We start from the raw sequence: 16,700 nt of genomic DNA, 5'->3' as shown, positions 1-16,700 counted from the left end.
GCCCTAAGATGTTGGCCTGCCAATGGGGAGGTTTAGATTGTACCTGGAACGCAAGGCAGGAGAAGGTATTAGAGATTCTGAAGTGGAGGGAATTTGGATTGCCTGTAGAAATATCTAAGAAACACAGATTTTTTCAGCAAAAAAAAAAAAAAAATTGCTTTGGGTTTACATTGGGTCTACTGCCCTAATATGTGAGGTAACCTGGCCAACCTGGAAATGTGGAACATAATACATTCCATGGGGTCTTTGAGTTCAGGGCGTGTGAGCACTCCCGGCTGACCCTGCTGGGTTTTCCTTGACCTTGACCAACATCCATGGGGTAATGCATGACTCTTTCATTGTGTCCCCGTAGGAAACCTCCGCCGAAGACCTCCTGAGGTTGACATCTAAGAGTTTACCTGATCTGACCAGTTCAGTAGAGGACGTGTCCTCTTGGACCGACAACGAAGACCAGGAGCCAGACGGGGAAGAAGACGGCTCATCTTCCGTCCAGGGGGCAGTAAGTGCACCTCTGCTTTCCCCAGCTGCTCTGCCAAAGCCATGTGTCCCTGAGGATGTCGATGGTGGAGTCGGAGGTACTAGCTGAAGGTAGTAGGATAGAGCCCCAGATGGGAGAGGACCACAGGGCGTTCTTTTAATCTTTTTTTTTTTTTTTTTTTTTTTGGTCAGGATCTTCCAGATAAATCTGTGAGGGCAATGATTTTCATTAATGAAAAAACATTGAAGCTGGAAATGGGATGAGGGCGCAGCTGTGTATTTAAGTTCAGAGTGTATATCAATTTCTAGGGTGCGTAGTAGCTCATATATACAAGGATCTCACTGCTGCTTTCGGATGCAGCGTTTGACAACTATTGGTTGTGAATTCAAACTGAGCCCGAGAGATTCTGGTCGAGAGTGGAGTGTTGCAATAACACAAAGCCCGTTCAGGCCAAGCTGTGTGGGTATGTTTTCCGAAGCCAGGCCCCTCGCGAGGCCTGTGGTTCTTCTGAGACGGCCCGGGTGTCTCATGCCCTCGTGGGCTGTCCTCATGGGCTGCCTGGCACGGAGTCACGAGGGCTTTCGGTTAATGGTGATTGCAGTGTGGCTCCTGGGTCCCTCTTTGGATCCCAGGTCTGCCAGATGTGGCATTTCTGGTGTAAATTCTTGCCAGTTCTTGGTCTCCATCCAACCAGCCATGGGGAGGGTATCTTCCATCTGCCATCTGGAGCCACTTACTCTCTCCCACCAGCACTACACCTAGGCAGAGTGGGTAAGCATTGGAAAATGAGTTTTGGTCATAGTTAGGACTTAAAGACCCAAAACTGCATGTTTTATCACATTTATACAATATGCTATCTTATTTCAAAGAAGAAAAAGTTGCTTTTCTCCTTTCTGTTTTGATCAGTGGAGATCCAGGGCCACTGAGTACGGTCGTGTGGGTGTGGACTGCACAGAGTGCTGCGTTGAAGGAAGCACTGTTTGAACCAAAAAAATAGTCTTTTGTGTTTATTATGACAGTTTCCTGAAAGATGGCAGTGAAGAGTTTTGCTCTAGCAAAATCAACATATTAGGACAGTTTTCCAATCAAGGAAGGAAAGCATCTTAAAGAAGAGATACCTTTTTGTAATTTGCCCAGAGGCATTGTATAAACCCATTGTTGATTTGAAAGATTTTTCTAGCTGCTTTACCTTCAAAGGAGAATTTTCTCGGAACACTAACCCATAAAGCAAATAAACCAGAACTGAACGAAGTTAAGGCGAACAGTTTAAAAATAACTGTGTGATTATTCCCATCTCTTTGTACTATGACACCATTCAGTGGTTTCTCTTACTTTTATTAAGGGTAGAGACCAAACTAATTTGAGGGGCCTACACTGCTTCCCTGACTCCTGCTTATTTCTTGAACCTTACTTCTCACTGAGTTCATCACTCCTAAGCAACCACCACCCTACCCTTCCTGCCGTCCTTCATGATGACTGCATGTGTTTTTTGCCACAAGACCTTTGCAAATGCTATTATTCTCTCTCTCTGGAATCCTCTGCCTGAATAAAAGGCCTTCTATCCGCCTTTGGGATCCCCCAAAGTGTTACTGCCTCAGAGAAACTTCCTGAATATACCCATATACATTAAATCTCTTAGCTCTGATAGTATGACTAAGTGGCTCTCTGTGAACTGCTTGTCATATTTGGATCTGTTTTTTTTTTTCGATGCAAGGAATTTTAATTAAATTGGCATAGTTAAGACCAAAAAGATAAAGTGGACACTGCCAGCTTATCTTCAGCCATTGCCTTTAACAACAGGCTAGGGAACGCAACTTGAAACACAGCTGAGTCTTGGTGTTCTGAGACAGTGAAGGGATTTCCTTGGTATTTAAATATATTAATATAACCAGTTATATAAATCTAAATATAAAACCAATCTGTAAGTTTAGAGGTGGCATTTACCATCTCTGTGAAAAGCGGAACATCCCTAATCAACTCCAATCATATTTTTAGAAGGGGAAAACAGTGACAGCAGTGACAGCTGAACCAGAATTACCATCAAAGTTCAAAAAGCTGATCATATTCATTTAGCCGCAAGCCAATCTTATTTAAATCAGGACTGTCCCAGAGAAACATTCTATCAGTCACTCATGATCTGAATTCTGGTCAATGAGATCAATTTAAATAAATATGGCACACATAAAAAAAAGTCATGAGACATTTTTGTTTTGTAATAAATAAGGTGATGGCCAACTATTACCCCTCAGTAGCTTTTTTGAGATAAGCTATTAAGTCAGTTCTTTCCCGGGTCTTCTTAATGCCAGCAAAGATCATTTTTGTTCCAGGGATGTACTTCTTGGGATTCTCCAAATACTCCTTCAGGGTCTCCTCTCCCCAGGTGATGCCTTTGTTCTTGTTGGCATCGGTGTAAGAAAATTCAGGGGACTGACCTGTCTTTCGCCCAAATCAACCATGGAGAGTTGGCCCAGCCTTGTGCTTGCCTCCCTTTTCCACTTCTTTTTTTTTTTTCTTTTTAAATTTTTTTTATTTATTTATGACAGTCACACACACACAGAGAGAGAGAGAGAGAGAGAGGCAGAGACACAGGCAGAGGGAGAAGCAGGCTCCATGCCGGGAGCCCGACGTGGGATTCGATCCTGGGTCTCCAGGATCGTGCCGAGCCAAAGGCAGGCGCCAAACCGCTGCGCCACCCAGGGATCCCTCCCTTTTCCACTTCTGAACAAAAATCTTCTTGCCCTTCTCAACATCACCCATTTTTGAATCGCTTTACTGAAACGAAGATGCCCATTCGCAAGCCGGGTGTCCCGCTCTCTCACATTAGGGTTTGTGATTATTTGATTAAGATCTGTTTTCTCCCAGCCAACTCTAAATTCCATGAGGTAACATGACGACTGGATTGGGTTCCCAGTGAATCCCTAGAGTTTAGCCACTACATCTGGTGCTGAGTTCTAAATAACAAAATGAATTTAAAAACAAACAACCCAACAAGTGTTTCATTGAACGCTAATGAAAATGACACCCAAATTAACTGGATTTATCCACCAGAAAAATTATGATTACTTCAAGGCCCACAGCTAACCACCCCATGGCAGTCTTAAGGGGCCTTTATATTACTATCCACATCCTAGTCCCCTTAACCTACAGGGACCGTCCTCGAATAAGCCTTGAACAGGCCTGAGCGTCAAATGTCTCCTGCAGGCCACCTCTCTCGCTCCTACCTACCCTGCCCTGCCTCCCCGTGACCTCCCAGCACTGGAGGCCTCCATTCTCTACGGTGCCACAGCAGTGCCCCCTCGGCTCCTTGTTATCTGGGGCACAAGAAGGGGTTCGGAGGAGGTGCAGTCCCACCACGGGCTGCTCAGCTGCAGCATGCCTCCCATATTTCGCCCTGCCCGCCAGGCTTCCATCACTAGCAGCTCTCCAGCCCGGCTCCATCCCAGGCGCCCCCCCTCATGCCCACTCTGCAGAGCTTGGCCTGCTCAGGGGGCTCCTAGGACAGCTCAGCCAGTTTGCCACCGAGCACTAAGCAATCTCAGGAGCTTACAAAGAGGAAGGGTCTGCAGCACATCTGCACCCCCTCTGGTAAAGCCCGGAGCCCTGTAGGTGACACCGTCGGGCTTGTCGAGAGCTTACGGTCATACGCGTTTTCAAAAATTCATAATTCATGGGGCACCTAGGTGACTCCGTTAAGCATCTGCCTTCTGCTCTGGTGGTGATCCCGGGGTCCTGGGCTGGAGCCCCACTTCCAGCTCCCAGCTCAGCGGGGAGCCTGCTTCCCCCACTGCCCCTCCGCCCTACTCGTGCATGCAGGCACATTCTCTGTCTTTCAAATAAAGAAGTAAAATAAAATAAAAAATTCATAACTCATAGTCTCTTAAAAAAAAGCAAGCAATTATTGAATTGCAAACATTTTATACTAAATGCTTTAATAAATGAGCCTTTATAGATATTAAATACGTTATGTTATATATTTTAGCCATATTTATTTTTACAAATTTATAATTTATTTGTTATAATTTAAATGATTTTTTATTACAATACTATTTTCACTATATAAATGGTTTTTTCTCAAAAAAAATGCGTAAGACAATATAAATCACCCACAATCCTTCTAGTCAAAGATAGCCATATTTAACATTTTATTTTATTTTTATTTTTTCAAGATTTTATTTATTTATCCATGAGAGACACACACAGAGAGAGGCAGAGACATAGGCAGAGAGAGAGAGACACAGACTCCATGCAGGGAGCCTGATGTGGGACTCGATCCGTAGTCTCCGGGATCACGCCCTGGGCCTAAGGCAGCACTAAACCACTGAGCCACCCAGGGATCCCCCATATTTAACATTTTGTTACGACTTTCTATTTGATATTTTTCCTTAAGAATATTTGTATTTTTAAAAATTCTAGTATAGTTAACCTACAGTTTATACTATAGTGCTTCAACATTTCTGTACATTACTAGGTGCTCATTGTGGTAAGTGTACACTCTTCATCCCCTTCACCTGATTCTCCCATCTACCCACCTCCCCTCTGGTAACCATCAGTTTGTTCTCTATAGTTAAGAGTTTGCTTTTAGTTTGTCTCTTTTTTCCTTTGTTCATTTATTTGGTTTCTTAAATTCCACATATGAGTGAAACCGTACAGGATGTGTCTTTCTCTGACTTCTTTCACTTAGCATAATACTCTAGGTCCATCCGTTGTCATTACAAATGACAAGACTTCATTCTTTTTTACGGCTGAATAATATTCCAGGGCGTGTGTGTGTGTGTGTGTGACATCTTCTTTATCCATTCAGCTATCATGAACACTCAGCTGCTTTCATAATTTGACCATTGTTAATAATGCTGCAGTAAACATAGGGGTGCATATATTTTTTTGAATTAGTGTTTTTGTATTCTTTGGGTAAATACCTAGTAGTGGAATTACTGGATTATATGGTAGCTCTATTTTTAACCTTTTGAGGAATAGCCATACTGTTTTTCCAGAGTGGCTGCTCCAGTTTGCATTCCCGCCAACAGTGGAGGAGGATTTCTTTTTTCTCCACATCCTCACCAACACTTGCTGTTTCTTGTGTTTTGATTTCAGCCATTCTGACAGGTGTTAGGTAATACTTCATTGTGGTTTTGATTTGCATTTCCCTAACGATAAATGATGTTGAGCATCTTTTCATGTGTCTGTTGGCCATCTGGATGTCTTTGGAGAAATGCCTGTTCATGTCTTCTACCCATTTTTAATTAGATTACTTGTGGTTTTGTGTTGAGTTGTGTAAATTCGTTGTATAGTTTGGATATTAACCCTTTATTGACTATATATCATCTGCAAATATCTTCTCCTATTCAATGGGTTATCTTTTCGTTTTGTTTGTTGCTTCCTTTGCTGTGCAGCTTTTTATTTTGATGAAGTCCCAATAGTTCATTTTTGCTTTTGTTTCCCTTGTCACCGGAGACATGTCTAGAAAAATATTACATGTCTAGAAAAATATTAAGACTGATGTCAGAGAAATTACTGCCTGTGCTCTTTCAGATTTTTATGGCTTCAGGTCTCACATTTAGGTCCTTAACCACAAAGTTTGTGTGTGTGTTTATGGTGTAAGAAAGCGGTCCAGCTTCATTCTTTTGCATGTTGCTGTCCAGTTTTCCCAACACCACTTGTTGAAGTGGTGTCTTTTCCCCATTGCATATTTTGGCCTCCTTTGTCATTAACTAATTGACCATATAGTCATGGGCTCATTTCTGGGCTCTCTGTTCTGTTCCATTGATCTATCTTATTTTTGTGCCAGTACCATACTGTTTGATCACTATAGCTTTGTAGTATTATCTTGAAATCTGGGATTGTGATACCTCCAGATTTTTTCTTCAAGATTGCTTTGTCTATTCAAAGTCTTTTGTGGCTCCATACAAGTTTTAGGATTGTTTGTTCTAGTTCTGTGAAAAATGCTGTTGGTATTCTGATAGGGTTGCATTAAATTAGTAGATAGGGTTGCATTAAATTAAAATACACATGTATTTTTTAAAAGATATATTTACTTGAGAAAGAATGAGAGAGTGCCCATGTGTGCAGGGGGTGGGGGTATGTGGCGGCAGGGAAAGGGGGTGCTAGGTATGGGGAGGGGCAGAGGGAGAGAGAGTCTCAAGCAGATTCCACACTTAGTGTGGATCCTGACACAGGGTTCCATCCCACAACTCTGAAATCATGACCTGAGCTGAAACCAAAAGTCAGACACTTAACTGACCATGCCACCCTGGCACCCCAGCACACATGTATTTTTTTTTAAGATTTTATTTATTTATTCATGAGAGACACAGAGAGAGAGGCAGAGACATAGGCAGAGGGAGAAGCAGGCTCCATGCAGGGAACCTGACACAGGACTCAATCCCAGGACCTCAGGATCACGACCTGAGCCAAAGGCAGACGCTCAACCTCTGAGCCACCCAGATGCCCCTTTAATTGATCCTATATTTACTTTTAAAACTTGGTATGATCTCAGTGATATAATCATGAACATTTTCCCCATGTCATTAAAGGAGGCTCTGAAACATGATTTATAATGGCTAATATTCCATAACATAGAAGTGCCATATCTTATTTCACCAATTTTCTAACCAGAAATTACATTTTCATCAATCGTATGTATATTTGATTTTTTCAAAATTATAAAGAATATTGTATAGAATATCTTCATCCATATATCTCTGCGCATTTTTTTAATTTTCTTATTTCCTTAAGTAGCTTGAAGCAGAATTGCTTAGTCGAAGGTTTTCTCTGGAGAAATTATTTATGCTATTTAGACATTTGGCAGTGGCCAGTTCCCATCATCACCAATAACATTATATTTTTTAAAAAGTTTACCAATTAATCCTATATTGTTTCATATGTTTATTGTAGTGTTGGCACATCAGTGCATTATGTGATAACATAATTTGTTAGGGAAACTCAGCGTTAATTCTCCAGAAGTGTGTGTTTCAGTGCAGTATAGTAGGGATTCCCCGTCATGTCACCCCAGGCTTTCATCGGCAAATTCCAAATGCATTATCCATGACAGCTCTCCCTTCTCTGAGCCTCAGACACCACCTCACCCACTTCGCCTTCTGCTCTGCCTCCCCCCAGAGCACTCCCAGAGGAGTGGACACCTGGGCTTCTTCCTGGATCTCCAGTAATGCCACAACGCCAATCATGTGTTACCATGCTCTTGAGCTCTGGTTTCAACTAGAAGACCTGAGCCTGAGACACAGCCCTGCAGGACCTGCAAGTGGGCAGCTGGCACGAAGTATTTTCTGGATTTCACAATGTGCCCAGGGTCTCCCTTGCTGTGCCTTGTAAAGGTAGTGAACTCTTGCAAAAACAAAAACAAAAATCTATTTTTCAGTTCTGTGTTTATAATCCAAGACTCTCTGTTTTATCATTTTTTAATGCTAATGAATCATTTAAATGAAAGAAACCTGGTACTGTTCAATCAAGTTACAAAGCCTTCTATTTCACAGATGATAATGATTAAACCTGCTGCCAAACTCCACTCAGACATTGACTATTTCTGCACCTGTAAGTCACAGTATGCTGTAAGCACTTAGCTGAATAAATATAATACAAATGCTGAGGATCTGTGATGAGCACCCTTAGGATTTATTTTTCATGGCCACAGTAGACAGCAATGAGATTTTCCTTTCAAAAATGTCCAGGCGTGCTTAGAATAAAACCATATGGTGAATATCAAATTTGAGGAGTAGAGGCAGGAGAAAGGGAATGGGAATGGGACAGTGAAATTCCATGGTCACTTGCATAAGTGTCAACCATCCCTGAGGGGTCTGGCTTCAATGGCAGGGCTCTCTCTCCACCTTCCACTGCTCACCGCCCCCCCCCCCCCCATATTCAATACAAAGACTGCCAATTTGGTCTTGGCCAGCTCAGTCTAGCCCTACCCCCATGCAGGCTGTGGTCCTGGTCCACACGATTGGCCATTCTTTCTCAAGTTTTTCTTCTCTACTTTGTCTTGTGCTCTGCAATGACAATTTGGAAACAAGAATCTGGCCATGCCACTTAATGGAATAAAATCATTCAGTGACCCTCAGTCACTCTGGGTTAAACTCCTTAACATGGAACGCCATCAGCTCCAGCCTGCCTGCACTGACGTCCGTACATGCTCCCAGGAGCCCTACACACACACACATACACACACACACACACACACGCCACATGCACGCACAGAGCCATCTCCTAGCACTGTTAGCTCTACATCCCCCAGTTGCTCCAGAACTCTCCACTACTTTGTACCAGCTCTTTCTACTTGGAAGATATTTGTCAGCCCAGCCCAAACGTCAGTCTTCCCCATAAGTAAACCTTTCCCTGACCCCCTTCAGAGTTACTTGGTCTGTGCTCTGCACTTGCATAACACTGTGAATAGACGTCTGCCACCGTGCTTACCATCCTGTTTTCATAATTTACCTCTTCATTCTTCTATCTTCCTCATTAGATATGAACGTTTCAAGGGCAAGACCATGGTGCCATCAGCATCTCTGTCAGTTTAGGATGGTAGCAGGTCTGGGATATAATAGGCTGAAAAGAGGAAGGACTCTCCCGTGATCTCTTGTCATTCCTTGACCACTTCTGATCTGTCCCTTGGTGCTCACCTAGTCCTCGTATGTCCTTGAGGTATAAGCCCGAGTCTGAGAGCCTCTGACTCTTATGCTTCACTCCTCTTGCTCCCCAAATTCCTCTTGCCCCCAACACTCATCTTGCCTGGGCCCATCTCCATCTACTCTTTGGAGAAATTGGCCCCTGCTGCTTCCACCATTTAGGGTATCATGCTGTGGGGCATTGCAGTGCTGCAAGATCTGGCCTTGCTGCTGATAGAAGAATCAGGATGAGTAATTCCCTCTGGTCCTTGTGGCCAACTGAGGGAGCCTCCACTCAGTTGCAGGTTTTGCACACTTGGAACCCAGATGGTGTAATGCAGCTGAGTGTGGAAACCTACGTAGGACACAAGCCGTAATTCCTCTGCTGCATGCCAACATCCCCATAGAAAGGAGAGTCAGTGTTGAAAGCAATTGAGATGTTTTGCTTTGAGGCATTACGCATGTGCCCTCATCTCTGGTTATCTAAGCACTAACCTTTCTCTCAAGGACCAGATCAAGTTCAGAGTTATCTCCAAGGCCACCCTCTGCTTGAAACATCCATCAGCATCATGCTCTCTCTCAAATCCACTGATCACTGTTCCCTGGGCATTTAGCATCTGCTGTTCTCTATTTACTTGTTGCTGCTTATCTCCTTGGGGGAAGAAAGAAAATACTACTTAAAGTTTGTAAACTTTTGAAGTTAGGTATATCTCTTTGGGCTCCCAATATCCACTGGAGAACTTTGTCTTTCATACTTACTCAGGGGATCCCTGGGTGGCACAGCAGTTTAGCGCCTGCCTTTGGCCCGGGGCGCGATCCTGGAGACCCGGGATCGAATCCCACATCGGGCTCCCGGTGCATGGAGCCTGCTTCTCCCTCTGCCTATGTCTCTGCCTCTCTCTCTCTGTGTGACTATCATAAATAAATAAAAATTTTAAAAAAAATACTCAGTACATATTTCTTTTTTTGATAGAGAGAGAATGGGGGGAGGGGGAGGAAGCATGTGTAAGGAGGGGTAGGGGGAAAGGGACAGAGAAAATCTCATGCAGAGCAAAGCCCAACATAGGGCTTGATCTCATGACCTGGAGATCATGACCTGAGCCAAAATCAAGAGTTGGACATTTAACTGAGCCACCCAGGTGCCCCTAAGTACATATTTCTTGATCATAAAGCTGTCTCTAGAGCAGTGGTTCTCAAGGTGTGTTCCCCAGACCAGAAGCAGCGGTATCACCTGGAAAGTTGTTAGAAACACAGATCCTCAGGTCCCACCCTGGACCTGCTGAGTCAGAAACTCTGAGGTTGGCAGCCAGCAACGTTGTTTACCCAGCTTTCCAGGTGATTTGGACCCAAGGTAACATTTGAGAACTCCAGAGCCCTCCGACAAAATAAGTGGTAACTGTTTTGTTATTAGCGGCTTCAAAAAAGCATGTATTCCTTTCTCAAGTACAAATAATTATAGTTCATCTTTGTAAAAATGAGATTTTTCAGGGGAAAAAAAAATCTAGCCTCCTGAGAAAGTGACTCTTCTCTTTTAACATGAAGAGAGGAAGAAGAGTTTTAATATGACAGGGCATGGATTGGGTGATACCTCTTAAGTGGTTAGGAGCCTGTCTCTCCCCTTTTTGTATTTTAACAAAAACAAAACTGGAAGTAATGATTGTCTTGCCAAACCTGCAATTGTCAAGGCCCAGCTCGGAAGAGTTTGTTTAGCACATCAATCAGCAGGCCTGTATCCGGCTTCCTTTGACATCAAGGGAATCAGTTCTAACATTTTTGGAATCACCAGTACGGAAAAATCTTAAAGAACTTTTGGGTGATTAGAATTTAAGAAGGAATAAAGGACCTCGTCTTTCAAAAGGAAAGAAGCACCAAACTGGATCTTACGATTCTGTAAGTGATACTGGTGTTTGATTCTTTGCTGGTGGAAGGATCATGAGGTGTGAGAACCTGAATTACAGTCTTCTGGAAGAGTTAGCACCTTCGGGGGGTGGATATTAATCTACATATGGGAAAAAAAAAAAAAGGACAGGAGCTCTTGTGTTTTGTTTGGATTGAATAACTGATAAAGTGTCGGCCCTTAGTTTCCAGAAGTGTTTGGGCAACGAGGGCTTGTATTGCCGTATCTAGAAGTACCTTTTCTGGTTGAGTCAAGCTGCCCTAGGTAGGAAACTCTGTCTTGGTTTGTGCCTAAGCTAGATTTTTTTTTTCTGGTGAATCGAATTAGAGCCTTATGCAAAGAACAGGGAGCACCAAGTATGTGAACTTGCAACTAGTACTAAAATGGGAAGAGCCCATATCTGATTGGAATCAGAGCTTCACAGAATAGGACGTTAACGCACGGAGGCTGACACAGGCCAGGCTGCACTTTTTGCAAGGGAAGCTCACATTCTTTGCCGACAGCTTCGGGGAGAGGGTGTTAAGACGAGGCGGCTCGTACAGGCTTGGGGGGCTGCGCTGTAACCTCCACGCTCCTCGGAGAACACAGCACCTGCAGCAACTGCTTAGAGATGTACCCACTCCCCGGGTCCCCTGCCCACAGGATGGTCTTCCCTTCCTTCTGGGCTTCCTCTTTTTACTCATCTAACTTCAGGACTCGCTTCTTCTAGGAAGTCTTCCCAGATACACATATCCTTCATGCCTGGACCCCCAGCATGTAATATGCCCTGGATTTTCCTTCAGCGTCCCTAACACAGATTATAATGATGCACATATTCACATGCCAGCTAGCTTGATGCCATCCTTCCCCATGAGTAGAGGACCCACCTGGGCAAGGACCATGTCAGGTTTGCTCCCTTGTGTATCCCAAGCGTTCGCTGTTGGCTCTCAATATGTACATATGTCTGGGATGGAAGGCTGTTGGGACAGGTGGATAGTTGACCTTGTCATGTTTGGTCATCTTCCACTGACTTGCCCGCCTTCACCAGCACACCATGAATTTAAAATGAGCATAGCGCTGATTCTGTCTGCAAATTAGAAAGCCTATCTGCCTCTTCCTTCTGGATTTTCCACCTGGCATAGGAATATTGATGATAGAGAAATCATTTTTCTAAGTATAGCATTGGGAAAACACAGCATATCTTTCTTTAAAATAGGACATTCAGGGGCAGCCCGGGTGGCTCAGTGCTTTAGTGCCGCCTTCAGCCCAGGGCCTGATCCTGGAGACCCAGGATCGAGTCCCACATCGGGTTCCTGCATGGAGCCTCCTTCTCCCTCTGCCTGTGTCTCTGCCTCTCTGTGTGTGTCTCTCATGAATAAATAAATAAAATCTTTTTTAAAAAATTAAAAAATAAAATAGGACATTCATGGTAGTTCCTCTGTAACAAGTGATTAGATTTCCCTACTTTTTGTTCACTTAAGGTTTGAAAGCTACAGCCTACAAATGGAACTTAGAACTTGATTTTTTAAACAAATCAACAGCAACAACAAAAGATCAAACATCCCAAGGGAGTTGGTGAAGTGGTACGTGGCCTCTAAGTGAAAAGACAAGCCAAAAAGGTACCGGGGAGAAGGGCATGGAACCAAGAGTCTGGAAGATGGAGATTCTGATAAATACAACTATGAGGTGTTCGAGCTACAGGGAACCTTGGGGATTAGCTGGTCCAAACCTTGAGTTTTCTCAGCTAGAAATGTGTGGTGAGAGAGAAGCCTACTGAGCTCTGCTTGTCCCCCAGACAAGTCATGTATATGGCAGCTACAAGGGAGAAGCAAAAGAAAAAGAACCCAGGAAAGAAAAGGTGAACATGCTCAGAAAAGTGTTCCCAGCACCTCTGAACTATGCCAGGGGAATGACTGTGTGGCAGACACATACGCCTGCCCGGGTAGCTGCGCACTCTTCCACGTGACTAACATGCACAGGGAGGCCGTGGTTTCAGCTGGCCATCAGATCTTCGGGGTCCGTGCTCGAGAGCCCTGTTTGCCTGGTTAGAGTGAGATAGGGCCCACGAGTTTATTTTCAGGAGCTTCCCAGGTGATCCTGATGCTCACCCAGAGTTTGAAAAGCCAATCTGGGGGAGAAGGTACCTGCCATCAGAAGCAGCAGGTTCAAATACACCCTTTGTCCTCCACGTGTCAACTTCCACGGCCCCTGAGTCTCCTGGCTAGGGGCTCCCCGAGCCCCCAAACCTGTCTGTCCACGGCTTTGACCCAAGGGGAGGTGTTAGGTGCCTAACTGCCTTCTCCTTTCCATAGTTTGGGATGAGGGAGTGAGGCCATGTGTTTGAGGTGCTCGTGGGAAACTTGGAAACAGATTCCCTCAGCCCACTCGGGAGCCTCCGTGAGCAGAGACATAAGTGAATCTCTTGGTCTTTCTTGTTGCCTTTGCAGAGCCCAGGCCCCAGTACACAGACTGGTGGCGGGATGCAAAGGCCCTGTTATTCCCAGCACCAGCTCAAAGCAGGCAACAACACGTATACTGATCCCCGAGCTGTATATTCCCTTTCCACGGTCTCGGAGGGTGAACTGTACCCTCTCTTTCCCCTCAGAGCCCTCGACTTTCCCAGGCAGGCCTCAGTTCACCGAGATGCTCCATAGGCCACACTTCAGCTGGCTCAGGCCCGACGTAAGCGGCTGCGTGACGCTCAGTGCAAGCTGTAGAATTGCCAGAACAAGATAAGACAAGGCTGCAATTATTGCTGGTCTAGGAAAATAAGATTTAAATTTGGGGGTGGTTTTTGTTTGGTTTGGTTTCATACTGAAGGAGATGAAGCGATTATTTAAATAGGTGGGGGGAGAGGAAGATAAGAGTAATTATTTGGCCTGGATAAATTGCCCAGAAAACTGCTGAAGTTTGCATTAGGTTTTTTTCCTGTGGCACATTTTCTGGGGCCTGTTCCAACTCGTTACCTGGCTCTCTGCTGCATTTTCAAAGGAGCAGCTTGCACTTCTCAAGGAAGTAAACAAGGCAAGTGATTTGCATTTAAACACACGCACACACACAAATACTGGGTCCTAGGGTCTCAGCACAGTGGTCTCCAAAGCGGGGTGAACACACCCAGTGGGGGGTGGGGGGATGCCAGCCGATCCCTTGGAGTGTGGAGGAACCTTTGAGAACTTGTATAGATTTTATTTCGTTTTAGATTGTTTTGGGCTTTGCAGTGTATGCACACATTAGTACAGTAGCATAGGGTTATAATTTATGAATCTATATTGGTAGCGCCTGGTGGCTACGCCATCCACAAAGCTTGTTGACATTACAGCATGGAGCGTTATGAAACAGAGTTTAAAGAAATCCCCTTAGCGTGCAGTCAACTTTATTATCATCTTCTGAATTTGAAAAATTCCTTCAAATTTCAGTGAAAATAAAATATGGTCTACTAGAGCGCATAATAATATTTCTTTGCCCTCAAATGAACTTCTTTTATGAAAATGACACCATAGAAGTCATGAGGTGACTTTACAATTTCAGGTAAGTTGGTTCCTGTCTTCGTGTATTCCATTACCATATTCCAAGATGCCTTTCAGCCCTGCCCCTATTATGAATTTCCCTCTTATAAGTATCACCCCTAATAATTTAGTTTTATATGTCCTTTGGGAGCTTAAATCTGTGATTCACCCATTGAAATGTAAAGTAGGATATATTAAGACCTGAAGAAGGTGGGCAGTTCAGGAATGAAACTGAAATGAAAACTTTTTCTGCTTTAGACAAAATGGTGGCAGTTACACTGGAGGAAAAAAAATGGGATAATGTGACTCATGTGTGCACCGTATAGCTTAGGAAATCTATCTTATTTGTTTATGAGCTTCACTAAGCCTTGAAGGTAACAGAAATCCTTGAGATATGTGTGTCTTTTGAGACTGTAAATGGAGATCGTGCTGATACAGTCAGATTCTTACTCTCTTAAGAGAAACAGGATATCCCCACTTAGTTTCAATTCCAGTTATTGTGTTGGTTTTTTTTAGGAAAATGACAAAACCATTTTGACAGTGCATAGATGAGTTAGACAAATAGGCAATATATGCTAGAAAAAAACACACCTCACTGGAAGACTTCACGAGCAATGGAAGATTTGGAGTTTTTTGGGTATTTTTCTCTTTTTCGCTACATCTTATACAAAATGGTAGTCCAGAGCCTGGAAGTAAAAACTAAGCAAAATGTAAGAGATCAGAAGTTCCCTTGTGGAATCCAGGGCAGACATTTCTCAAAGAAATAGGGTTTTTTAGAATTAATAGAGTTTTCCCCACCTCTATTATTACTGTTGTTGGCTTGCCTAGCTTTTTGTTTGCTATTTGTTTCCTTGTTATTGATTGCCTAGCTTTTTATGTAAGTACTGGCTGATCTCAGTAAATGACATTTGCAGAAAAAAAAAAAAAAACAAAACCCGTACCTCTCCCTTCTGGTTCTTTCTCTTACACCTCCACTTGAAATATCCTTCCTCCTACTTCTGACTATCAAGATTTTGAAGTTCCCCCTCATCTGTCTAAGAGACTTTTCTAATAGTTCCATCTATGTGTAGATGTGTGTCATCTCTACTTCCTCTGATTGCCAACTTCATTTGTCTGTTTCTCACATCATAGACTTAAAATCAGAAAGACCCCTCCTGATTTATAAGTGGGGCAGATGTTTTCACGAATTTTTTGGTAAAGCTATTGTTTGGATATTCAAACATTTCTTTTAGCAACAGACATATTTACTTAATAGATATTTGTGGAATTATCTTTTAAGCTAATAGAGGCAGATAGGTAGACTGTGTGTCACACACACACACCCCCTCCTCAGCTCCAAAAGCTGAGGACATCTCTAATTCTTCCTCACACTCTTCACACTGATACCAGATACAACCTCAGAAGTGGGTAATGTGGCCCTGTGGGTACCCACAACCAGATCCTGGTAGGAGCCCGTATTGGACTATAGCCAGCCTGACATTGCCATCCGCATACTGAGGGCTATACTGGGTACTCTGGGGAATACAAAGAGGCACAGTCTTCCTCTCTTAAGAGGATTTATTATATTCCATAATGAATTACAGTTATTACTATACTTTTCATATTCCCCTCTTCCATATAATAAGTCCTCAGGAGTCATATGTCATATTGACCCAGCAGAGAGACATCTGCTTCCTCCCAGGAATCCGGGAGGGCTCAATGGATGGGGTGGTGTTTGACTATTCCATAGGAACACCCACAGAAATGGGTGACATTCTAGAGCAGAAGAACAACATGCACAGTGGTCCTCAAATAGGACATTGTACAGCCCGTTCAAGGATCAACAACTAGTCTATTAAACACAGATGTTCCCTCTTGCTTTTAGTTCCAGACTAAGGAAATAACTTATCTTACAAGTGCTGGAGTCAATGATGGTTTTCAAGTTGAGTGATGGAGTCAGAGTATTTGTTTTAAGGCTACTTCAAGAGTGAGGCAGAGAGACAGCTAGACTGTAGAAAAGCAGAGCAATGGTGGAAGCAGAGACAGGAGTGGAGGCCTTTGCCGTAGCCCCCCTGGAAGTGACCAGAGCCTGAGCTGCAAGAGAGGTGGCCATGAAGATGGAAAGGCAGGAGGCAGTGGGACCAACTGGTGAGTGGAGGAAGGGAAGGGAGCGGGGCCAGCCCACCAGGTGGAGTGCAGGCTTCTGCAGAGCGAGGGCTCCTTAGAAAAGAAGAATGAGAAGAATT

The 16,700-nt window shown here is 43.8% G+C and overlaps 1 protein-coding gene across 1 annotated transcript in view; it reads left to right on the top strand.

Annotated features, from left to right (window-relative positions):
• Positions 1–16,700, top strand: part of PDZD2 (PDZ domain containing 2) — a 358,274-nt gene that overhangs the window by 279,978 nt on the left and 61,596 nt on the right. Inside the window, exon 6 of the mRNA XM_038535405.1 lies at positions 353–499. Within this exon, the coding sequence (XP_038391333.1) occupies positions 353–499 (147 nt within the window). The remainder of the gene's footprint in view (positions 1–352; positions 500–16,700) is intronic.

This window comes from Canis lupus, chromosome 4 (assembly GCF_011100685.1).
Source record: "Canis lupus familiaris isolate Mischka breed German Shepherd chromosome 4, alternate assembly UU_Cfam_GSD_1.0, whole genome shotgun sequence".
NCBI classification, from domain to species: Eukaryota; Metazoa; Chordata; class Mammalia; order Carnivora; family Canidae; genus Canis; species Canis lupus.
Note: the sequence above shows the minus strand (reverse complement) of the source record. Positions and strands in the feature narration are given on the sequence as shown.